This window comes from Mustela lutreola, chromosome X (assembly GCF_030435805.1).
Source record: "Mustela lutreola isolate mMusLut2 chromosome X, mMusLut2.pri, whole genome shotgun sequence".
Taxonomy (NCBI): Eukaryota; Metazoa; Chordata; class Mammalia; order Carnivora; family Mustelidae; genus Mustela; species Mustela lutreola.
Window position 1 is genome coordinate 80,940,614 of NC_081308.1, and position 23,307 is coordinate 80,963,920.

Below are 23,307 nucleotides of genomic sequence, written 5' to 3' on the forward strand. Positions count from 1 at the left end.
TTAAAGTCTCCTACTATTATTGTATTATTATCAATGTGTTTCTTTGACTTTGTTAAATTGGCTTATATAATTGGCTATTCCCATGTTAGGGGCATAAATTTTATAATTATTATATCATCTTGCTGGATAGAGCTTTTAGTTATGATATAGTGTCCTTCCTCATCTCTTAATAGTCTAATTTGTCTGATGTCCATTAGTATGATAAATTGTTTTCCACCACCTGGCTTTAAATTTAAGTATAAATTTAACTTAAATCTGGAGGTGTCTTTGGGTGTAAAATGAGTCTCTTTTAGACAGCAGGATATTGATGGGTCTTGCTTTTTTATGCAATCTGTCATCCTGTGTCTCTTGACTGGGGTATTTAGCCCATTACCATTCAGAGTAACTATCGAAAGAGATGAGTTTAGTGCCATTGTATTGCCTATAAAGTGACTGTTACTGTATATGGTCTCTGTTCCTTTCTGATCTATGTTACTTTGGGGCTTTCTCTTTGCTTAAAGGATCCATTTTAACATTTCTTGCAGGGTGGGTTTGGTGATCACAGGTTCTTTTAAGTTTCTGTTTTTCCTAGAAGCTTTTTATCACTCCTATTTTGAATAACGTCCTAACTGGATAAAGTATTCTTGTCTGTTTATTTTTCTCATTTAGCACCCTGAAAATCATGGCAGTCCTTTCTGTCCTGCCAGGTCTTTATGAATAAATGTGCTGCCAATCAAATGTTACTATCCTTGTGGATTACAGACCTTTTGTCCTGAGCTGCTTCTAGGATTTTCTCTTTGTCTCTGATACGTGTCAGTTTCACATTATATGTCGGGGTATTGACTATTTTTATTGATTTTGAGGGGTGTTCTCTGTGCCTCCAGAATTTTGATGCATGTTTCCTTCCCCAGATTAGGGAAGTTCTCTACTATAAGTTGCTTCAGCGTACCTTTTGCCTGTCTCTCTCTTTCCTCTTCTTCTGGGATCCCAGTTATTCTAATAATGTTTCACTTTATCTTATCACCTATCTCTCAGATTTTCCTCTTGTGATTCAGTAGTTGTTTATCTCTCTTTTTTTCTCAAAATCTTTATTCTTCATCATTTGGCCTTCTATGTCATTAATTCGTCTTCTTCCTTATTTATCTTAGCAGTTAGAGCCTCTGTTTTTTATTATATCTCATTAATATCCTTTGTGATTTTCACTTGACTAGATTTTCATTCTTTTTTTTCCCTCCAGAAATGGATTCTCTAGTGTCTTTATAATTATTATTGTGAACTCCAGTTTTGAAATCTTATGTCCATACTGATTAGGTCCCTGATAGTCACTACTGCCTCTTATTTTCTTTTTTGAGGCAAATTTTTCCATCTTGTCATTCTTGCAGAAAGTGGTCGCTTTTCTATTTGTAGACTTACAACTATTTGTTTCTTAGATCACCTGTTGAGTTTACAGGTGTTCAGAATTTGATAGCTATCTAGCTGAATTCCTAGGACCAGATGATATTAAGGTCTCCTAATGCTCTGGCATCTTGTACTCCGAGTAAGTATATTTTCAATATAGTTTTTGTTAAAGTATAAGGGACAGTTTAGAAGACTTATGAATAATGTATCTAGAATTGGGACAGCATTGAGCATACCATGTAGGTCATCTACTCTTGGGTAAGTAGGTGGTAAATTATGATGCACATCAGTCTCTCTTTTCATCTAACTTAATTAAGAACATTCAGAGACATTCTGTCCTTCAGATGCCACAAATTTCTAGGCAGTTCCTCTCAAGTTGCAAATAGATACTAAGCTTAGAAGTCATGTTGACCCTTCAGCTTGTTATATGTAAAAGTAATTATAAGAGGGCCCACACAAGCTGTGGTCAGTTGCCAACCACCTTCTTGCCTGGCAAATCCTTTCAGAGAAGTGTAGTGGCTCTTAAACTTGAGCATCCATCAGAATCACCTGGAGGTGATATCAGAATTATTTTTTTCCATTTTTTTTATGACAGTATTTTTTTGTTGTTGTTATTTTTAAAATTGTATCAAAGTCATACAGGCACATAATTTTAAAAGTCAACTAGTTCTACATGGTTCATTTAGATGAAATATAGTCCTCAACCTCTCTCCTCCCACTCCCAAGACTATTTCCACTTCCCTAGAAGAATCATTTTATGTTTGTTAACTAATTATTTTACCTATCAATAAATAACATGTTTGTGTTCCTACTTCCAGATTTTCAGTACAGGCATTGTCTGTTGAATTTCCACAATGGGAGATAAAGATTCAGCTTCCTTTTCTCTACTCGCCTCTTTTACATGTATGCACACTTCATAGGCCCACTTGTTCCCAGTGTAGTTATAGGGTAATTTTTCAAAAAAATATTTTATTTATTTATTTGTTTGACAGAAAGAGAGTGAGACACAGAATACAAGCAGGGGGAGTGGGAGAGGGAAAAGCAGGCTTCCTGCTGAGCAGGGAGCCTGATGCGGCACTTGGTTCCAGGTACCCCAAATGATTTTTGGTAGATCAATAATTAGTACACTTGTTATTATGACAGTGTACATGCCACTGGCAGGTAAACTATGTAGTCAACTATGATTGCTTTACCTTTGCAATATATTTTTTTGTTTATCTTTTTTTTTCATATACACAGTTTTCTGAGATCTTACCACTAATTAATCTTAAATTCTGACCATTATCTAGGTCTTCTCAATTTATTCTTGGGAAAGTCTCTTGGAGCATTCTTTCCCAAGGATATGAAAGAAAACATAGCTGTCATCCTTCAACCTTCCTTTCCTATTGTCCTAGGAATTGACTTGCCTCTTTTTTGTGTTGGATCATTTGTTTCTGGATCCTGTGTCTTCTCATTTCCTGCTTTCTTCCCTCTTTTTGATGACATTTATTTTCTAGAAATGTCATAAGAGGGAAATTTTTTGAAACCTTACTTTCTGATTGTCTCAGAAGTTTGGTAGTCTTAGTGCCATTGTTTTCTTGCTTCCAGTGGCTGCTTTTGAGGCCAAAGCCGCCTTCTCATGTGACCTTGTAGGATTTCATTGTCCTCAGTGTTATGAAATTTTACAATGACATACCTGTTATGCTGGCCACTAAGTGACCCTTTCAGTGTGAAAACTCATGACTTTTGATCTAGAGTGTTTCCTTGAGTTAATTTATGTCCTTTGTTATCTTTCTAAAACTCATGTGATTCAACTAATTCAGTTTTATTCCTCATCTGTTTTTTCCTACTTTCTATCTCTGTCTTACTACTCTTTCTGAGAAATTTCCTCAGTCTGTCTTCTAATCCTTCTATTAAGTTTTTCATTTCTGAAGTTATATTATTTTTCTTTCCAGGAGCTCCCATTGGAGACTTTGCTCTGAATAAAAATACCTTGTGGCATTGAGATACTGTGAAATTAGTTGCACATATTTAATCCATTATTTTTATCCAACATCTCTATATTTGCTAGTTATTTAATAATTCCTACCTTGTATTTGTATCAAATCTTTTAGGGTTCAAAAATGGCTTTCTATCAGTGAATGTATTGGGCCCTTACAATCTAAAAATCTAGACCATGATATTAGGATAGGGCCTTGTGATTATCTAGTTCTTCTCTATCAATGTAGAGAGAATACCCAGTTCTCAGAGAAGTGATGTGTGCTCCTTGAAAACACTTCCTTCTGTCAGAATTTACCAGAGGTGTGTGAGGTGGATTATTTGCATTATTTGTCAGGCACACTGTACTCAATGTAATTCTTTTCCCCCCACTCTTTTCCATATGTATATATATTACTGAGGTATAACTGAGATCCAGTAAAGTGTACATATTTAGTGATTTGATAAGTTTTGGCTATATGTACACTGCTGAAACCGTAATCATAATCAAGATATTGACCACCGCCCAAATTTCCCCCATGACCCTTGTGATTCCCTCTTACCTGCCCTCAACCCTTCCCAAGCAACAACTGATCTGATGTTTGTCACTATAGATCAGTTTGCATTTGCTAAATAAAAATGGAATCATTGTGCATGGTCTTTTTTTTTTTCTTTCCTTTTCGGTCAGGGTTTTTAAACATGTAACTTTTCTTGGTACTTTGGAGGCCATACCTGACTGTCCAGGTGGAAAGTCTTTACCAGCTCAACCTCCTACATCCTTTCTCTCTTACACCTTCCCATATTCCCGCTCCCAGCCTTAGGGTCTACTGCCTGTGATGTTCTAGTCTTCTCTCCATCCAAGCCTCTTCTCAGGAAAGAACCACTTAATTCCATTTAAACAGAGGTAGCAGATATGATTTTTGTATGTGATTTCTACCATTATACAGAAGACAAAACCCACATTTGGCCTATGCCAAAGTAATAAAGCTCTAATAATGGAATGGATTTTCAAGCACGATCAAGTAGGATTGAAAGAGGTTTTTGGACAGGGACCTCCGCTGAACCTCTGAACATACACCCACTCTAATGGGGTCCTCATGTATTACTTACCCTGCCTATAGAGAAGGAGAATGAATTGAAGCCCCCTTTGGTCCCATTTAGAATTTTGGTTTCCTGAAATGTCAGCCATTTCACCTAAGAAAAGAACTAATGTCTTGCTGGTCTTCCTTCTTTTTGATCTGTGTGTCAAAGAAAACAGTCCTGTATAGATAAAAGGATACTCAGGAGGACAGGACCTCCAGGATTTCATCTATATGTCCTTGGTCCAGGTGAGAGGGGTGCCATCAGAGATGGTCCTGGGCTATTGGACTGAAGTCCAAGCTGTTAGTGACCCAGGGATCACAGGTAGGGGAGCCTGGCAAACCAGCCTATCTCTGAAGATGCCTTGCCTGTCTCACTTCTCTTCCTACTTATTTTCGCATTTAATCTTTTACTCTTAATTCATGTGCATTTAATTATTTTCTTGTTATTTTATTTATTCATAATGATAAGTGTACTCTTTAACCCCATCACCTATTTTCCCCATTCCCCCACCCACCTCCCTTCTGGTAACCATCAGTTCACTGCCTAAAGTTCAAAGCCTGTCCCTTGATTTTTCTCCTTATTTCTTTCTTTTTTTTTTTCCCCCTTGATTGTTTTCTTTCTTAAATTCTGTATATGAATGATATCATATAATATTTGTCTTTTTCTGACTTATTTCACATTGCATTATACTCTCTAGATTCATCCATATTCTTGCAAATGGCAAGATTTTATTTTTTTTTCTAGGGCTGAATAATATTGCATTGTTTTTGTGTGTGTATACATACACGTACATACCACATCTCCTTTATTCATCCATTCATCTGTCAGTGTACACTTGGGCTACTTATGTAATTTAGCTATTGCAATTAATGCTGCAGTAAACGTAGGGGTGCATGTATTCCTTTGAATTAGTGGTTTTGTATTTTTTGGGTAAATACCCAGTAGTATAATTCCTGGATCATATAGTAGTTAGAGTTTTTTATTTTTTTGAGGAACCGCCATGCTTTTTTCCACAGTGGCTGACCCATTTTGCATTCCCACCAGCAGTGCGAGAGGGTTCCCCTTTCTCCACATCGTCACCAATACTTGTTGTTTCCTATGTTTTTTATTTTAGCCATTCTAATATGTGTGATGTGATATCAGTATCAGATTGATATCTGGCCAGATTGATGGGCACCATCCTCAGAGTTTCTGATTTAGTCGATTTGGTGGATAGCCAAAACTTGAATTTCTAACAAGTTCTCAGTTGCTGCTAGTAATGCTTTTCAGGGAACATGGTTTGACAACCAGTGAATCAGTTATGCCCATCCATTCTACATACTCATTTTTAATTCTTAGTTCTTGCATTGCCTGATTTCTTCAGGTGTAATTATGCTGAACTAATCTGTAACAAATACTTATAATACCTTTTGTCATTGGCTTCACCATTTTTCAGCTGCTACCTATGCTACCCCCTCTATTATCTAATTATCATCCACAGTCAGTATTTTGAATAAATTACCTTACACAATGCTTCCTCTTTCTGGCTATCTATTGTTTTTAATTTTGCACCCCAGTACTATACTGAATCTGTGCTTGAAAGTCACCAAAGTTTTCTCTGATCATCAATTCAGTCACAGTTCTCTTTGGCTTCTCTCAAACTTTTATTCATTCAACAAGCACTTACTGAACAAAATAGATACAGTCCTGTTTTTTTTTTTTTTTAAAGATTTCCTTTTATTTTTATTTTATGTATTTATGTATTTGACAGGGGGAGAGAGCACAAACAAGGGAAGCAGCAGGCAGAGGGAGAGGAAAAACAGGCTCCCCGCAGAGCAGACAGCCCAACTTTGGGCTTGATCCCAGGACCCTGGGATCATGACCTGAGTCAGAGGCAGATGCTTAACTGTCTGAGCCATCCGGGCGCCCCAGTCCTGATTTTTTTTTTTTTTAAGATTTTATTTATTTGAGAGAGAGCGAGTGCACAAGTAGATAGAGGGGCAGAGGGAGGGGGGAAGCAGACTTCCTGCTGAGCAGGGAGCCCGATGCCCAGCTCAATCCCAAGAACCTGGGATCATGACCTGAGCCAAAGGCAGCCACTTAACCACCTGAGCCACCCAGGTACCCCAGTATAGTCCTGACTGTGAAATGAAACCCGTAGCCACCAATGCAAAACAGAGGGTCCATAGAACTCGAATCAGGAGACACTGTGTGAACAGGTGTTTGGATTGGTCTTCTGGAGCAGGGGGCCCACCAAGCTAGGACTGAGACCCACATAACTAGTAAAGGCAGTTCCACTAGAGTGCAGAATGGGGGGCTAAGGAGCACAAGGCTTGGTGTGAGCAAGTTAGGTAGCAAGTGTTGGTGCCATTCTGGTTTCCAGAAGTGGCTCTGAACTTACGCTGTGGAGCAGGGGAGGAAAATGGCACCAATCAGCCTATTCCTTTGTTCCTGGAGTAATCTCTGCATGAATGCTGCCTCTCTGGGACATACTCTGAGATAAGCAAATGGCCTCCACACCATGATCCCAGGCACTCTTCAGATTGCTATTTCTCTGTCATAGGTCCATGAGCTGTTTGCTTGCCTTCTCTCCAAAAGCAGCTCAGGGCCCTCTGGTCTCTATCCCAGCCAAGCCCACTGACCTTTAAAACTCCAGGCTTTAAGTCCTGCTGGTTGCCAGAAGTCATGAAATTAAGCACCTCTCACTTTCCAATACAGTTGCTATGGGGATTTGTTTTCACCATGTGCTCCCCTGTGTCTGTCTGTCTCTGACCCTTCTCTAGGACCATGACTCCCTCCCCACCACAGTGGCCATATTCTGTTTCTCTCCCGAGCTTGAATCTCTGCACCTCCTACCTCCTTCAAAGTGGCCTCTTCTCTACCTTTAGTTGTAGAGTTTGTTCTGCCAGTCTTCAGGTCAATTTCTGAGGTATTTAGGGTGATTTGATAGTTATCTTGTTGTGTATTATTGTGATGAGGTGACTTTATCATCCTCCTATTCTGCTGCTATCTTCCAAGTCTCAGTAAATATTTAAATTGAACACACACATATACATACACATACACACAGAAACACAACGATGATGAATGTAAAGAACTTATCAAAGTCTCTGGCCTATAAGCACATGATGGATGGGTAAGAAATGTTGGTTCCTTTTCCCCTTAAATGATGATACTACCACCTGGTGAAGGAAGAACATCTAACATCATGAAGAACTGAAGCAAATGGGTAGAAATCTTCACCCATTCATACAAACCACAGATATGTATTAAGTACCTAGATGTCATTGTTCTAGATGTATGTAAATGTGAACAAAGCAGATCAACAAATCCTTGTATTGAGTATCTGGCATTGAAGTGGAGAGGGATAAGAAAGTATAAATAGAGTAGTATATTTGAGATCAGGTCTATGAAAAAAATAAAAGAGAGAGGAAGTAAGAGGTGTTGGGAGAGTGGATTGCAATTTTAGAATTAGAAAGTGACTTAAGTATAGATCTGGAAAGAAGGGAAGGAGCTAACCATGTGGATGAATTAAAGTGAAACCTTCCAATCAGAGAACACCAGCAGTGGCTCTGAGTAAGACACATGCCTGGTGAATTGAGAGAGCTAGGAAGCAAGCATGATTGAGGGTAGTGGTAAGTAATAATAGCTAGAGACACCATCATGGTAGTTATGGGGCCAGATCACTAAGGGACTTTCAGGTTATGGTAATAGCTTACTCTTTGCGAAGAAGAGAAGCTAGAGTAGGCTTGTATCACTTTTAATCTGTTTAATGATCATGGTCATAATAATACAGTATCTTACTCAATTCTGCAACTCTGTGATCATAAGTACTTATTTAATGCCTATTTTATGGAGGAAAAACCTGAGGCTTAGAGTGTTTAAGTAACGTGCCCAAGGTCACACAACTAGTGAAGTATAGAATCAAGATTCAAACCTGTTTCTGTCTGATTCCGAAGTCTGTGCTTAGTAACTATTTTGATTAGAAATTTGAACTCTAGTATATAAGTTGTAAAGACCCATTGGATTTGTTGAAGGAAGAGAATAGCATGGTTGTATGCAGTTTTAAGAAACATATGTGGGTTGAATCCTATAGGATAAAATGAAGTAGAGAAAATGGAGTGCCATTCTACCTTCTCATAGATTATCTCCACATAGATAAATAAATATTTATAAATAAATACAAATAAATATTCCACATTTATGTTTAAAAAATGAGCTTCACTTTCTTCCTAAAGTGAGCTCATTTGAGAGAGTCATTACTTTCTTTGTTACCAACATGATACACCCATTCTTTTAATAACCAAAATTTAAAACTTCGATATTTCCCTTTCCTTCATTCCAAATATTTTTTTCAGTGACTTAATCCTGTTTATCTTTACAATATGTCTTGAATTTGTTTTCTTTGCCTTTTTTTAAAAGATTTTTAAAAATTTATTTGACAGAAAGAGAAGTATTTATTTGACAAGTAGACAGAGAGGCAGGCAGAGAGGGTGGGGACGGGGAGGGGTTGAGGAAGCAGGTTTGGAATCATGACCTGAACTGAAGGCAGAGGCTTTAACCCACTGAGCCACCCAGGTGCCCCTCTTTGCCTTTTTTACATATATCCTAGATATCATTTTAATTTTAACAGTTTTTGAGATTTGCCACCAAATTACTCTCCTATGTCACCTCTTTTCTATATAATTTTGTGTTTTTTTCCTAAATTCTGAGCTCCCTGAGTCTTTGAAGGTACCACGCATCATTTATCTCTGATTGTTATTATTCAGCACAGTCCCTGCTCACAGTGGATCACTGAATGTATTTCTACATTCATATTTGCTTTACTCCTAACCTGCCTCCCCTTAGAAGCATATGTTGCTTCATTTCCTGAGCAACACAATATAATTTTATTCTGGCATTCACTCCAACCTACCTCTCAATAAATACGGTGTACTGGAAACTTCTGGGCTTTGTAGTCAACCTTTCTTTATATGTATGGATATGTACACATACACATACATGCACACATATGAATAGAGTTTAATTTAGAAGTATTACTCTTAAAGCCCATCATGTGGGAACTTATATGGAGAAAAATCTTAATTTAGAAACATAAATTGCCTGCCTAGTATGTTTTAACATTCTCCTAGGTGGATAAAAAAATAATAATATTTTTATAATAATATTATTATATTATTGTGGATAATATAATAATTTATGTATAAAAATAATATTAGGAAAACAGCGCCTCTACCCTTGAAAAAAAACTCATATTGCCTAGAAGAAAAACTACTGTGTTGTGGTGCCTGGCTCAGTCGGTTACATGCCTGCCTTTGGCTCAGGTCGTGATCTCAGGGTCCTGGAATTGAGCCTCTGCATTGAGCTCTCTGCTCAGCTGGGAGTCTGCTTCTCCCTCTTTATCTCCTTCTGCCCCTCCCTACCACTTGTGCACTCTGTCTCTCTCACTCTCCCAAATAAATAAAATCTTAAAAAAAAGAAACCCTACTGAGCTAAAATGTTTATAGTGAAGGAACAGGGCTGAAAAAAAGACATTATTACTAAGATAGAAAAGTCTTCAGATAGGAGGTGGTATTTGAGTGGTCTTGAAATACGAGTAGGTATTCACATGGTAGATAGAAGTAAAAAGGGAAGAGGGAAGAAAAATCAAAAGAAAAGGGGGTGTCTAGAGAGAATAAGATATGCAAAAGCATGATGGCATGACATTACATGGTATGTTCATACATTTGTAATCAGACCAGAGTTGGGCATGCATCAGAAAACATCAGGGAACATGTTAGAAAAGTAGGCAAGGGCCAGCTCACAAAGGGCCGTATGTGCAAAACCAAGAAGTTTGTATGCTTTTCTAGTAGATGCAGGAAGACTTTGTAATAGAAACTTTGAGTGGATTCTTATCTTTTCAGAATTAAACATTTGAGGGGCGCCTGCATGGCTGAGTCGGTTAAGCACCTGCCTTTGGCTCAGGTCATGATCCTGGGGTCCTGGGATTGAGCCCCACATCAGGCTCCCTGCCCAAGCTGGAGGCCTGCTTCTCCCTCTCCCACTCCCCCTGCTTGTGTTCCCTCTCTAGCTCTCTCTCTCTCTGTCAAATAAACAAATAAAAATCTCCATTAAAAAAATTAAACATTTGAGGGGCGCCTGGGTGGCTCAGTGGGTTAAGCCGCTGCCTTCGGCTCAGGTCATAATCTCAGGGTCCTGGGATCGAGCCCCGCGTCGGGCTCTCTGCTCGGCAGGGAGCCTGCTTCCCTCTCTCTCTCTGCCTGCCTCTCTATCTACTTGTGATTTCTCTCTGTAAAATAAATAAATAAAATCTTTAAAAAAAAAATTAAACATTTGAAAACTAAGATCTGTGTGTGGAGAGGTTGAATTTCCAAAAACTGTTCGGTTTAAAGAACAGTACACATGAGAAGGGAGCTTTGCCTCTGTGAGAGGTGGTTATACAGTGGATAGTGACCAGTTATTTTCAGGTCCCACTGAGGACAGAACAAAAGAAGTAATATTAAATCTCAGCAGAGGTGAAAATTACCTACAGAAGGGGTCCTTCACAAAAAAATCGAATGTGGCTGATGTAGATGATTAAAATGTTGTCTCAGGCTCTCTGGCTGTGCTGCCAGCCACCTATTTTCAAAGACAGAGCAAAGACTAGATTTTCAGGCTTGAGTGAAAGTATTTGGAAAAAATATATATTTTATGTGGTAATTAGTTATTCATATATTTTGCTATCTGCCTCAGGTACAGTGTTGGGAATGTATTAGAAATGTCAAATGTAAAAATTATCTTCCATAATATAGCATTTATATTTATTAGAAAAAAGCTAAAACTATCAGAATTTGCTGTGTATATAGGTGTTGTTCTGTTAAAAGTATTTTATATTCATTTACCATTTCAGAAATTTATTAAAGAATAGGTAGATACAATTAGTATAAATTTAGTTATTAATCTTTATGTGTAACATTTTTTGGTCAGATGGTTATATTTAAAGTCATTCTGGTTTACTAAATGATGGTGCTCTATCAGTGAATATAGTGAATTGCTCTGTCTTATTTTTTTGTCATCATTAGTTGATAATAGCCTATTCAAATATTATAAAATGTTTTTAGCTCTTTCAAATATTTCCAATTTCTGGAACTGCTGTTTGTGTTTTTATTATGTGGAAATATATGCAAGACATAAGATTGTAGGGTTTTTTTTTATCCTTTTCTATCTTACAAAGAAGTCATATATATATCTAATACCTCTGCCTAACTGTGGCTGTTGAGAGGGAGACAGGGAAAGCATAGGCAGGGTTGCTAAAAGGCACTTGGCTCCTGATGGAAGCAAACCTTGAAATGTTGACAGTATCCTCACTACTGAGACTTAGGCAATCTGGACAAGTATTAATGGAATCTTTGATGTTAATGTAAAATTTCAAGTTAACCAGATATCAAATGGAAATCAGTTTTATTTCTTAATAAACCCAAACACTTTGGAAGTGGTTTTACACATACTCAGATTAGACTACTTTTGTATTACCCCAAGAGATATATGTATCCAACTAGAATACTTCAAAGAGTAAATTATTGGATAAATGCCATTGAACTTTATAATTGATAAAGGGGAATGTTCTTAGTTGCCTTCTGTGTTGACACTGAACAACACAATATGTCCTGAGAGAGAGACAGTGCCTAATGTGTGAATGGTGTAGATGCAGTTAAGAGAGGCTGAAGACATGATAATACAAAGTAAATATAATAGGTCAAAAATTATTTCCCCCTGTATTTTAATAGTATCTATTTATTTTAAAATGATTGGTCTAGGAGTCATACATATAGAGAAAAATTAAAAGGACCACATATTTGTCACAGTTATTCCCTGGCAGTTTGAAACCTTAAAATAGACTCTGTGTGAAGTTTTTTAAAAAATAAATATTACAATACAGATTTAACAGTTTGTCTCCCATACCAAATAAGATATTCTTCAGCTTGACAAAAGAGGCACTTGTCCATGTTTGCCCATGCTTTGAAAGAAATATTTCAGTTTTTTTTTTTTTTTAAAGCATACCCGTGCTCTGTCTGTAACTCTGATTTCAGTGAAGATACCAAGATATTTCTTTAGCTGAAATGTTATGGTTCACTTATCTTCTTGGAATGTAACCATTGCCTCTACTAAATTTCTTAATAGGAATTAAATTAATGGATCTGACTGAATAAATATTTATCAAATAAAAAATAGTTTCTGAAAATTAAGTATTTATCAGTATACATGCCAAAAGCTGGTTTTTAAATCACCCATAAATCTGACATATGAGCATAATGCTATTTTTCCCTTTTTGTGTTTTCCTTTCCAGTATTGGCCATGTGCATTTAAAATATTTTAAAAATATATATATTTTTAGAACTTGGTGTCCTGAAAAGTTAGGTAGAGTTTTGTTGTTGTTATTATTAGTGGTGGTCATGGTGTCTGTGTGTCCGTATAGTTTCTACAGGGTTTATAAAATATAGATCAGTTCCCTTTCCTTCAGGAAGATGTACCTTTAATTTTCCCTACACACCTAATTTTTTTAGGATTAAGGAATTCAGGTAATTTGTGAGAAAAAAAGAAAATGTGAATTTTCTTATAAATTGTAATATCCAGCATACTCTGAAAATGTTGCACTTTGTAAACATGTAACACTATAATCCCAGGTATAGACCTCTCTTTAGGAGCATGAACCTCCCACTGATTACTCTAGGGCACAAACCTTACTTAACATAAATTGCCCTTGAAGTGTTGTTGAGGTTTGTTCTTGTAGCTTGTCCTTAAATTGTGTCATTTTAACCTTGTAGTGCTTAAAGGTGTTAGGAAGATCAGCAAGATAATACAAAATTTCAAATATTTCACCTATGTGGGATAAAGTAATCCTGAAAATTCTAAAAGCATTCACTGTGACCTTGTGACCACCTGAACTGTCAACATCAGGCCTCCTGTGGTGGTTTGTTTTGAGCCTAGAGACTATATTTCTTTTAAGTTCTCCATATCCTGGGGACATAAATAATTGTTAAAAAGCTGTAGTACAAAACGGATTCAGTATATGTCTGACTGATTAAATGTGATTTTTTTTTCCTTTGTCACTAAAACAGTAGCTATTAAATATTCTGTTAATTACCTAAATATCTTCTACAGCCTTTTCATAAACCTATCTGGGAAAAATTTATTCTAAACAGAGTAATCCTTAAAGCTAAAAACCCCAAATTAGTATGCATATCAGTGGGCAACCCCATCATCTAAAGATTTTAGAATTAAAACACCTAAGAGAATCAGAAAACTTGATGCTTTATTCCTTACTTATCCTTTGTTTGTAGGTAAATTCTTGATTTCTTCTGCAGCTTAGCCTAGTATGAATGTTACATTAAAGAAAACACTTAGATTTGCATCATAGATTTTTTTGTCTAATACTTCAAAAAGATTTTTATCATTCTAACTATAGCATCTCCGTTCTAAAAGTATCTCTGAAAAGTAAATAACATACATAAGCAGAAAAAAATTGTCATCACAATTGTGTGGTCAGATTCTATTTATGAATCAGCATAAGAACTTTCCAGTTTTTCTTATTTGATGGTCCATACAAGTAAAGGAGGGTAAAATGTAGTTTTTATATTAATTTGCATCAGTAATGGCTACAAATAAAGATAAACTCACAAACATGTCCAGCTTCCAAGAATATATTTCAGTGATAAAGCAAAGAACAAATGCTGATAACATAAGCACACATTAACTTTGACTGCAATTATTAATACTTAAATTAATGCTTTGTTCTCAGAGAATAGTTCATTTTGCCATAATAATTTAGACATTTTACAATATATATATTAAAATTAAAACTTTTGCTGGTTTTGGTCATCTTTTGTGTTTTAAAATAATGGTGCTCCTTTCAAAATCTAGGGCATTGTTTCTAGGCCCCATTTGGAAGCTACCCTAACTTAAAAAAAAAATTTTTTGTTAATGATTTTATTTATTATTTACTAGAGAGAGAGCATGAGCAGGGAGAGGGGCAGAGGGAAAGGGAGAGAATCTTAAGTAGACTCCACACTGAGCACAGAGCCTGTCATGGGGCTCCATCTCATGACCCTGAGATCATGACCTGAGCCAAAGCCAAGAGTCAGATGTTTAATCAACTGAGCCATCCAGATGCCCTGAACATTTTTAAAAAAAATTAAATTAGTTTTAATAAATTGAGTTCATCCTTTCACTTATTTAAGAAAAAAAAAACTCTGTTTACTTACCCAACATACATTAAAAATATTGTTATTTCATTCCAGATCAGAGATACTAAGTCAGCAGATCAAAAAACAACCCTCTTGCATTTTATTGCTGAAATTTGTGAGGAAAAATACCGGGATATCCTGAAGTTTCCTGACGAACTGGAACATGTAGAAAGTGCAAGCAAAGGTAATTGATTACTATTTTGGACTATACTTTGCCTGAGTATTATATTTTAAATGGTAAGATTAAAAAACATTAATTTTATTTTTTCTGTTTACTGATATTTGAAAAGCAAGGAGATAGTTTTCATTAGCTTATGTTTGCTAGTATAGTATATTTAATGATCTATTTTTCACTTGTGTCATTTTTTAACATTGCTAGGATATTGACACTTTCACATCTCTGATCTGATAGTATGTTCACTCATTCATTTCATAAATACTTAAGTGCATATTGTTTACAATGGAACTATACCATGGGCTTTTCATGATATCACAATGATTGTGAGACAGTTCTTGCTTACGGATTTTCTCACTGTTTCTATTATTCCACATTAGTTACATGTTAGTAAATATGACTCTGGTCACAAATGTGTGTTGTTAAATTGAAGAGCCAAGATACAGAAGTTCCTTAGAAAAGCAGTTGCCAGAGAACTGATGCTATATTGCAGTAAGCATAATTTAACATCTATCTTAAAGGTTTTTATTTTAATAAAGAAAATAATGATACTGTGGAATACTACTCTGTCTCCTATTGTTATTCTGGTCCTCATACTACAAAATGAGATACACTGGATTAAATCAAAGAAATACATTAAGTGTTTGATTGATAATACCAGACTAGCAGAGGTGACCATTGAACAATATATTTTTTTAAGATTTTATTTATTTATTTGGGTAAGGGAGAGGGAAGAGAGAGCGAGTCTTAAGCAGATTCCACACTGAGTGTGGAGCCCAACATGGGGCTGAGACCACAGCCTGAGCTGAAACCAAGAGTTGGGAAGCTTAACTGACTGCACCACCCAGGTGCCCTGACTGCTGAACAATATTATACAAACAGTATTCTGGGTTTTACAGACATATATTTTTTCCACTTCAACAAACACTAACAGGTTTATATCATTTATAATAAACTTGGGAAAGGTATATGCTTTCGAGTCCTTACTGAAAGTCCTGAGTTATAGGGAAATGGAGAATTTTTTTTTTAATTTTTTATTTTTTATAAACATATATTTTTATCCCCAGGGGTACAGGTCTGTGAATCACCAGGTTTACACACTTCACAGCACTCACCAAAGCACATACCCTCCCCAATGTCCATAATCCCACCCCCTTCTCCCAAACACCCTCCCCCCAGCAACCCTCAGTTTGTTTTGTGAGATTAAGAGTCACTTATGGTTTGTCTCCCTCCCAATCCCATCTTGTTTCATTTATTCTTCTCCTACCCACTTAAACCCCCATGTTGCATCACCGCATCCTCATATCAGGGAGATCATATGATAGTTGTCTTTCTCTGCTTGACTTATTTCGCTAAGCATGATACGCTCTAGTTCCATCCATGTTGTCACAAATGGCAAGATTTCATTTCTTTTGATGGCTGCATAGTATTCCATTGTGTATATATACCACATCTTGATCCATTCATCTGTTGATGGACATCTATGTTCTTTCCATAGTTTGGCTATTGTGGACATTGCTGCTATAAACATTCGGGTGCACGTGCCCCTTTGGATCACTACATTTGTATCTTTAGGGTAAATACCCAATAGTGCAATTGCTGGGTCATAGTGCAGTTCTATTTTCAACATTTTGAGGAACCTCCATGCTGTTTTCCAGAGTGGCTGCACCAGCTTGCCTTCCCACCAACAGTGTAGGAGGGTTCCCCTTTCTGAAATGGAGAATTTTTAATTAGAAACTTGAGAACTGTCACAAATAAGGACAATCATTAGATCATTTCAGTGTTATCACTACTTTTTGATTGCCCTTTTCCAGAATTTCTTTTTCTAAATTTTATTTGTTTAATACGTAGATTGAATTTCAGAAAGATTTTGAGAAGTCTGTCAAGAACGTGTTTAAATAAAATGATCTTTCTAATTTTACAGTGATTCTTAATTCATAATTTTTAAGTTTTTAGTTCTTACATTGAGGATACTTTACATAAACATATCCAATAAACACTTCTAGTCAAAATAATCTGGAACAACTGTAATGAAATGGACAATGAAGTTTATATCAGCTTTGATTTTAAGTCTAAACTCTAGCTTATCTATATTTCTATATTTCTATCTCTATATCTATATAAATTTATACAAACTTTTAACCTCTATTTTTATTGATGAAGTTAGCTTATAGCGCACAGCCTTTTGAGTTAGATACTATAAAATTCTAATCCAAGCTGGTAACTTCTTAGTTCTGTAACCTTGAGCTAGTAATTTAAACTTCCACATTTTTGTTTCTTCATCTGTAAAATGGCAGTGATAGTAACAAGAAGATCCCATGAGTTGACATGTTTAGAGTATTCAATAAAAGGCATGGCACTTAGTAAATATGTAGCTGTTGCTATACCACTATCTTTATTATTAGTAGTAGTCATAATATGTGATATATTGCTATGAATATTGTAGTTCCTGCTATTGTCTTGTTAGAAGGGGATAACTATAAGGGTGCCTATGGTCCCTATAGTGTCTGCTAACTATGTATTATATCCAGTTCTGTTTGTTTGTTTCCTGTGTCTGGGCTTTTGATAAATACTTTCATATTTTTATTTTATACTGTCACCAACTTCTTTCTCCCCATCTCTGTCAAGAGAAAAATGTCTCTGTTGTATCTTGATTATTTCTGCTTTTTTGTATTTTTCCTGCCAGTGTTTTCAAAAGATTGTTGCCAGAAATCCTCTTCCTATCTTACTATTAGGACCATAGCCATTCCTACTCTCGTTATTTTGACTAGTTCTTTTTTCTTTCCCTATGAAATTCAGTCTCAACTCAAATTCTTAAGCATATTCCACCTGCTTCCATCCATCTTTCATTTCCTCCCTAGTTCTCATTTCAGTGTGCTGAGATATGTATTCTCTTGAGCCTTTTTATTCCTTTCTGATAATCCTGTCTCTGTATATCATTTCATGCTGCATCCTATGCCTAGAAATCTCACCTGCCCTGTCCTCTAAGACAACTGACTATCATTTGTCAAATCCCTGTTTAGAATTCATTTTTAAAGAATATTTTGCTACTAAAGCCCTAGGAAGAATTACTCTAGAATTTGGTCTACAGGGGGGAAAAAAAACAGGGTGAAGGGTCAAGCCAATTACCTCTCATTTATAGTTAAATACTTTTCCTTGATATTTGAGTCTAACTTGTTAGGTTAATATACAGTTCGGTCTTGTTTGAATCACATTCTGTCACCTCTAGTACTGTATATAGTCAACCAGGAAAAACACAAATTGGTCAGTACTATATAATCAATATTATTTGATAATGAACTGTCTTGATGTGAAATGATCGCCTTCAAAAGTACAAAAAGTACCTTTCTTTTCAAACTAGAGGGTTATCAATAAGATGAAATAAATTAATGATTGAATTATATGTCATATTTATTTTTTTGAGATTATTTGAGAGAGAGAAGGAGAAAGAGAGTGAGCAGGGGGAGGGGCAGAGGGAGAGGAATCTCAGACTGACTTCCCAAAGAGCGTGGAGAGCAACACAAGGCTAGATCTCATGACCCTGAGTTTATGACATGTGCTGTAATCAATAGTCGAGTGTATAACCAACTGAGTCATCCAGGTGCCCCTATAACTTATATTTAGAGAACAATTGTTTGACTACTAATAACTTTTTATATGTTTTTTATTTTTGTAAATCATATATCAATTTTGATAACATAAAGAACTTTTCTGTCTGGTATCACAATTAAATTTATTTCAGTTAAGTAGTAGAGTTATAGGCCTCAAATTGACTGACAAATAAATGCCTTAAATGCCTTAAAATGCCTAAAATGCCTTAAATATGTGTGATCTGTGGATAAATTTATTTTATAATTGTGTTTATTTTTTAGCTAACCTTCTAAAATTCTGTGTATCTTTGAATGTGCAAAACTGTGGTATAAACTTAGCATATTTTACCATATAAATTATAGCATTTATACATATTTTAGCATATTTTCCTAGACCTCTGTTAACTCAAAGATATTGGGGGAAAACATCATCTTCACATTAAAACAGATATATGTTATGAAACAGAATTCAAAATCCACATGAATTTTTAAAAAATGAAACAGATGACTTCAAAGAAATTTCACACTTTCAGTTGATCCCCAAGGGTGAGTGTTCAATCTTCTTTTCCGTTTAGGGTACCTGGTAAGAAAAGTTTATGAGGCATTGCCTAAAGAAAGATACAGTGGTTTTGTTTTGGTTTGGCTTCACTTATTTATCTATTTAGTTATTGCCAGGAGAGGGGAAGCAAGCAGTCAGGGTTAGGGAGTAGAGTACCTAACTTTCTTCTAAACAGACATTCTCATATCCTTACAAAACTCAGCATCAAACACTACAGTGTCATTTTATTACCAGTGAAATTAATAAAATAAAATTGCTCTGGTCATTTCATTTTTGGCTAAATTATAAATCGGCAGGTCCTCTCATTCATGTTTGAAATACCAATGAGTCTTTAGAGAGAGAAGAAAAATGATTGCTTTAGAAACTCTGATGCCTTTAAAATACTCTTAAGATTTTACTGGTTATTTGAGAGAATGAGAGAGAGTATGAGCAGTGGGGAAAGGCACAGGGAGAATGAGAGGCACACTCTCCACTGAGCAGAGAGCCCCATGTGGAACTCAATCCCAGGACCCTGGGATCATGACCTGAGCCGAAGGCAGATGCTTAATCTACTGAGCCACCCAGGCACCCCTAGAATACTTTTGATAAACCACAGTTACCTTTCCCCTAATGAATAGTTTTCAAGATTATGTGTGTGTGTATTTTGTGAGCATAACTATATATAATAGATACAGAGATATATATTGTATAAAGGATACAGAGATATATATTGTATAAAGGATAGCCACTGTGGCTATCACTTTAACTTTGAGCTTTAAAGATTACAGTTTGATTTAAAACCTCTAGTGTTTTATGGATTGGCTCCAGGGATTAAACCAAAAGAGTTACTAATAAAGTTTAATTAAATCTGTTCACTCAACAGGGAAAAATTACTTTACTGTATTTGAAAGCACTATTAATCCTAAGGTTTCACATAAATATGAAACGGGTTTCACTTCAGTGAAAAGCTGTTAAATGTCCTATAAACAGTGTTAATTTCTTATGAATTAAATCAATTATTATAAATTTTCATGACCAGCTGTACCTTTCGATATCTGCCGTCTTTCCATGTAATATTAGTAACTCTGATCAGTTATTTATCTACTCTGACTTCTTTTTTTTTTTAAATTTTATTTATTTATTTATTTATTTGATAGAGATCACAAGTGGGCAGAGAGGCAGTCAGAGAGAGAGAGAAAGGGAAGCAGGCTCCCTGCTGGGCAGAGAGCCAGATGCGGGGCTCGATCCCAGGACCCTGGGATCATGACCTGAGCCGAAAGCAGAGGCTTTAACCCACTGAGCCACCCAGGTGCCCCTCTACTCTGACTTCTTTATAAAAAGTTCAGAATAGAGGAAATACTATAAGGAAAAATGCATGAAATAAAGAAAAAGGAAAATGTAAAATAATAGAGTAAAAAACTATTGGGGGAACAATAGCAAGAAAAAGCCAAAATATTTTCCAAAATTCCAGAGCTGGCAGAAGCTTTAGACATCATCTCATCCCTGCTAAAAAGGATCCATGATGGCAATTCATCCAGATTCATTATTTTAAAGTTCAAGAAACTGAGGCCCAGAATGATGAAGGAATTGTCCATGACCACATAACTAGATTGGAGAATCGCGGAAGGTTTGCAGACTTTGGAGTTAATTTATTACATATTTTTCAGCTCCATTTTTGCTTCCTTTGTAGTCTAAAATACACAACAGGGATTTATGCTCATATTGGAGTAAATGCTAACTAAATAAAAGATTTATTGGAGTGTAAATGTTACTATGTCCTCTGTGTCATGGTCTATAGTCTCTGCAGCCCCACTTTGACAGAATTACCCTCTCCTTTCTTTGTGTCACAGCAACACTTCAGCCTTATTAGTAATATGGTACATACCACATTCATAGTTTTTTTCCATTGTTTGTTTCTCTCTGTATGTCCTGGATTTGTCCCTATAGTCTCGGTGCTAGCGTAGCATCTCAGAGAGAAGTAAATGCTCAATAAATGTCTATTAAATTGAATCATTGCATATCATTGTAGTATAACAGGCATATTTCAAAATATGACATGGGAAATTGACAGAGAATTGCAGCCCTAAAATTACTGTGTACTCTAAATACAAGGGGGAAAACAAGGTAAGTCAGAATAAAGAGGATACCAGAACAATATTTCCTGGTCTATATTTTTACTTCTTTCAAAAAGAAAGCTAAAATTGGAAGCTATCAAGCTAATAATGGATGGGATCTAAACTTATGGAGGCCATCAAACCATAAAGGATTATGGTGAACAGTAAGGATTAAAATCTGTTAGGAACTAATGGCAGTCAACTTTCTCAAGTAATATGTAACTAACTACTGAAACATCCATCTCTTGTTCTAAATTCCTGAAAAAAAAAAGCACTTCTAGATTGTTGGTGTTAGTTTTATTGAAAATTTTTGAGTTAGGGGAAAAAAATTCTACTATTTTTTAGAGCAATAAATATACAGTGACTCATAAAGCCCAAGATCCGAGAAAGTATTAAACTGTAGGATTTTCTCTTTTTTTAACATATTTTTTAATTTTTTTTTTAAGATTTTATTTATTCATTTTACAGAGAGAGATCACAAGTAGACTTAGAGGCAGGCAGAGAGAGAGAGGGAAGCAGGCTCCCTGCTGAGCAGAGAGCCCGATGTGGGACTCGATCCCAGGACTCTGAGATCATGACCTGAGCCGAAGGCAGCGGCTCAACCCACTGAGCCACCCAGGTGCCCCTTAAATTTTTTAATAAACATATATTATTAACCCCAGGGGTACAGGTCTGTGAATCGCCAGGTTTACACACTTCACAGCACTCACCATAGCACATACCCTCCCCAATATCCATCACCCCACCACCCTCTCCCTACACCCCTCTCTGCAAACTGTAGGATTTTCTAGCAGATTTAAACTTTGAATTATAATCTGACTTTTTAGAAGCACAGAATGATAATACACCAATGTGATAAAATATCCATAGAATTAACCTTGCATAAATGTTAGCAGTCTGAGTATAAAACTGAGTACAGTGATGCCTGGTTGGCTAAGTCAGTTGGGTGTCAACTCTTTGTTTTGACTTACATTGTGATCTCATGGGTTTTAGGATCAAGACCCACATCAGGCTCCATACTCAGTGGGAAGTCCACCAGAAGTTTCTCTTCCTCTGCCCCTCCCCCCACTCATGCACCCTCTCTCTGCCTCAAATAAATAAATCCTTAAAAAACAAACCAAAAAACCCTGAGTATACATCATACTACTATGTCAGTTTTACAAAAGTAGTTAAAATAGTTTGGCTTCTTTTGGACTTTTTCATATATACCATAAAATAAATAATTTTTACTGAATGAATTACATTCTGTCATATTGACATTCTTAAATATCTTATAAAATTTAAAAGAATATTAAATTTTAAGGATTCACATTCATGAATTTTCCAGTTTGTTATATTTCTTTCTGCCTTACCCACACCAAGTTACCCATATTTTTCTAACAGTCAATTTCTTTAAAATAACAGAAGCAATAGAAGGTTCAAAATGTGCATAAAAATGAATTTTCAACCTAAAACATTAAAAGGATTTAGGAAAGAAAGCCCTGTTTTGTGTGTTTGTGTGTATTTTTGTTTGTTTGTTTTTTGTTTTTTTTTTCTTTTTTTGCTGGTCAATAATCTAGTCATTACCAACCAGAGTTGTCAATTCATAATATATAAACACTCTATTTAATGTTTATTTCTAGAGAAAACTGTTGAAAAAGTATCTTCAGGTAGCAGTGAAAGAAAACAGAGACCAGGCCATTTGGATTTGAGTAAAATGTTTCAATGTAAGTCAACAATTTTTTACAGACTTACATAGGCATTTCTCAGAATACCTTACCTTTTACATCCCAGAATCTTTTTCTGTTAGTAATTATGTGCCCAGCTTATCTGTCTCCACATCCTTGTCCCTCATGTCTCAGAGCCTAGGCTCCTATGCTTTTTCCGAACAGAAATACCACCCTCTTCTCTCAGTCCTTATGAGCCCTGTGTATATCCTTTTAAAGATCCACTTGAAATCTCACGCCTCCATATAAAGCTTTCCCAGTTGTTTTGACTTTCAGTGGTTTTTCACTTACATCTTCTACAATAGTACTTACGTGAACTTTTTAGTTTGGTTCTTGATCCTATACTGTCTTACATTAAAATATAAAGGTTTCCACTTTTATAGATGCATCCTGGCATGATACTTTCTTAAATAATGTGTAATGTCATTAGTCTGCTTTCTCAGGGCAAAATCTACCATGATAAGGCTGTTGTAAATTCAGTGTTGTGAATGTTTATTAAACATCAACCTGATCCTAGATCCTATGTTTATCTAGCCCAATAGTGAAACTTTCTGGGTGCTTAAATT

General features: G+C 35.9%; 1 protein-coding gene across 9 annotated transcripts in view; it reads left to right on the forward strand.

The window, feature by feature from the left end:
- Positions 1–23,307, forward strand: part of DIAPH2 (diaphanous related formin 2) — a 1,001,991-nt gene that overhangs the window by 521,090 nt on the left and 457,594 nt on the right. For 5 of the 9 annotated variants that reach the window (XM_059156886.1, XM_059156884.1, XM_059156888.1 and 2 more), the window contains 2 exons: positions 14,673–14,802; positions 22,658–22,741. In XM_059156886.1, coding sequence (XP_059012869.1) covers positions 14,673–14,802; positions 22,658–22,741 — 214 coding nt within the window. The remainder of the gene's footprint in view (positions 1–14,672; positions 14,803–22,657; positions 22,742–23,307) is intronic. The other 4 variants (XM_059156889.1, XM_059156892.1, XM_059156890.1 and 1 more) reach the window with 1 other exon arrangement.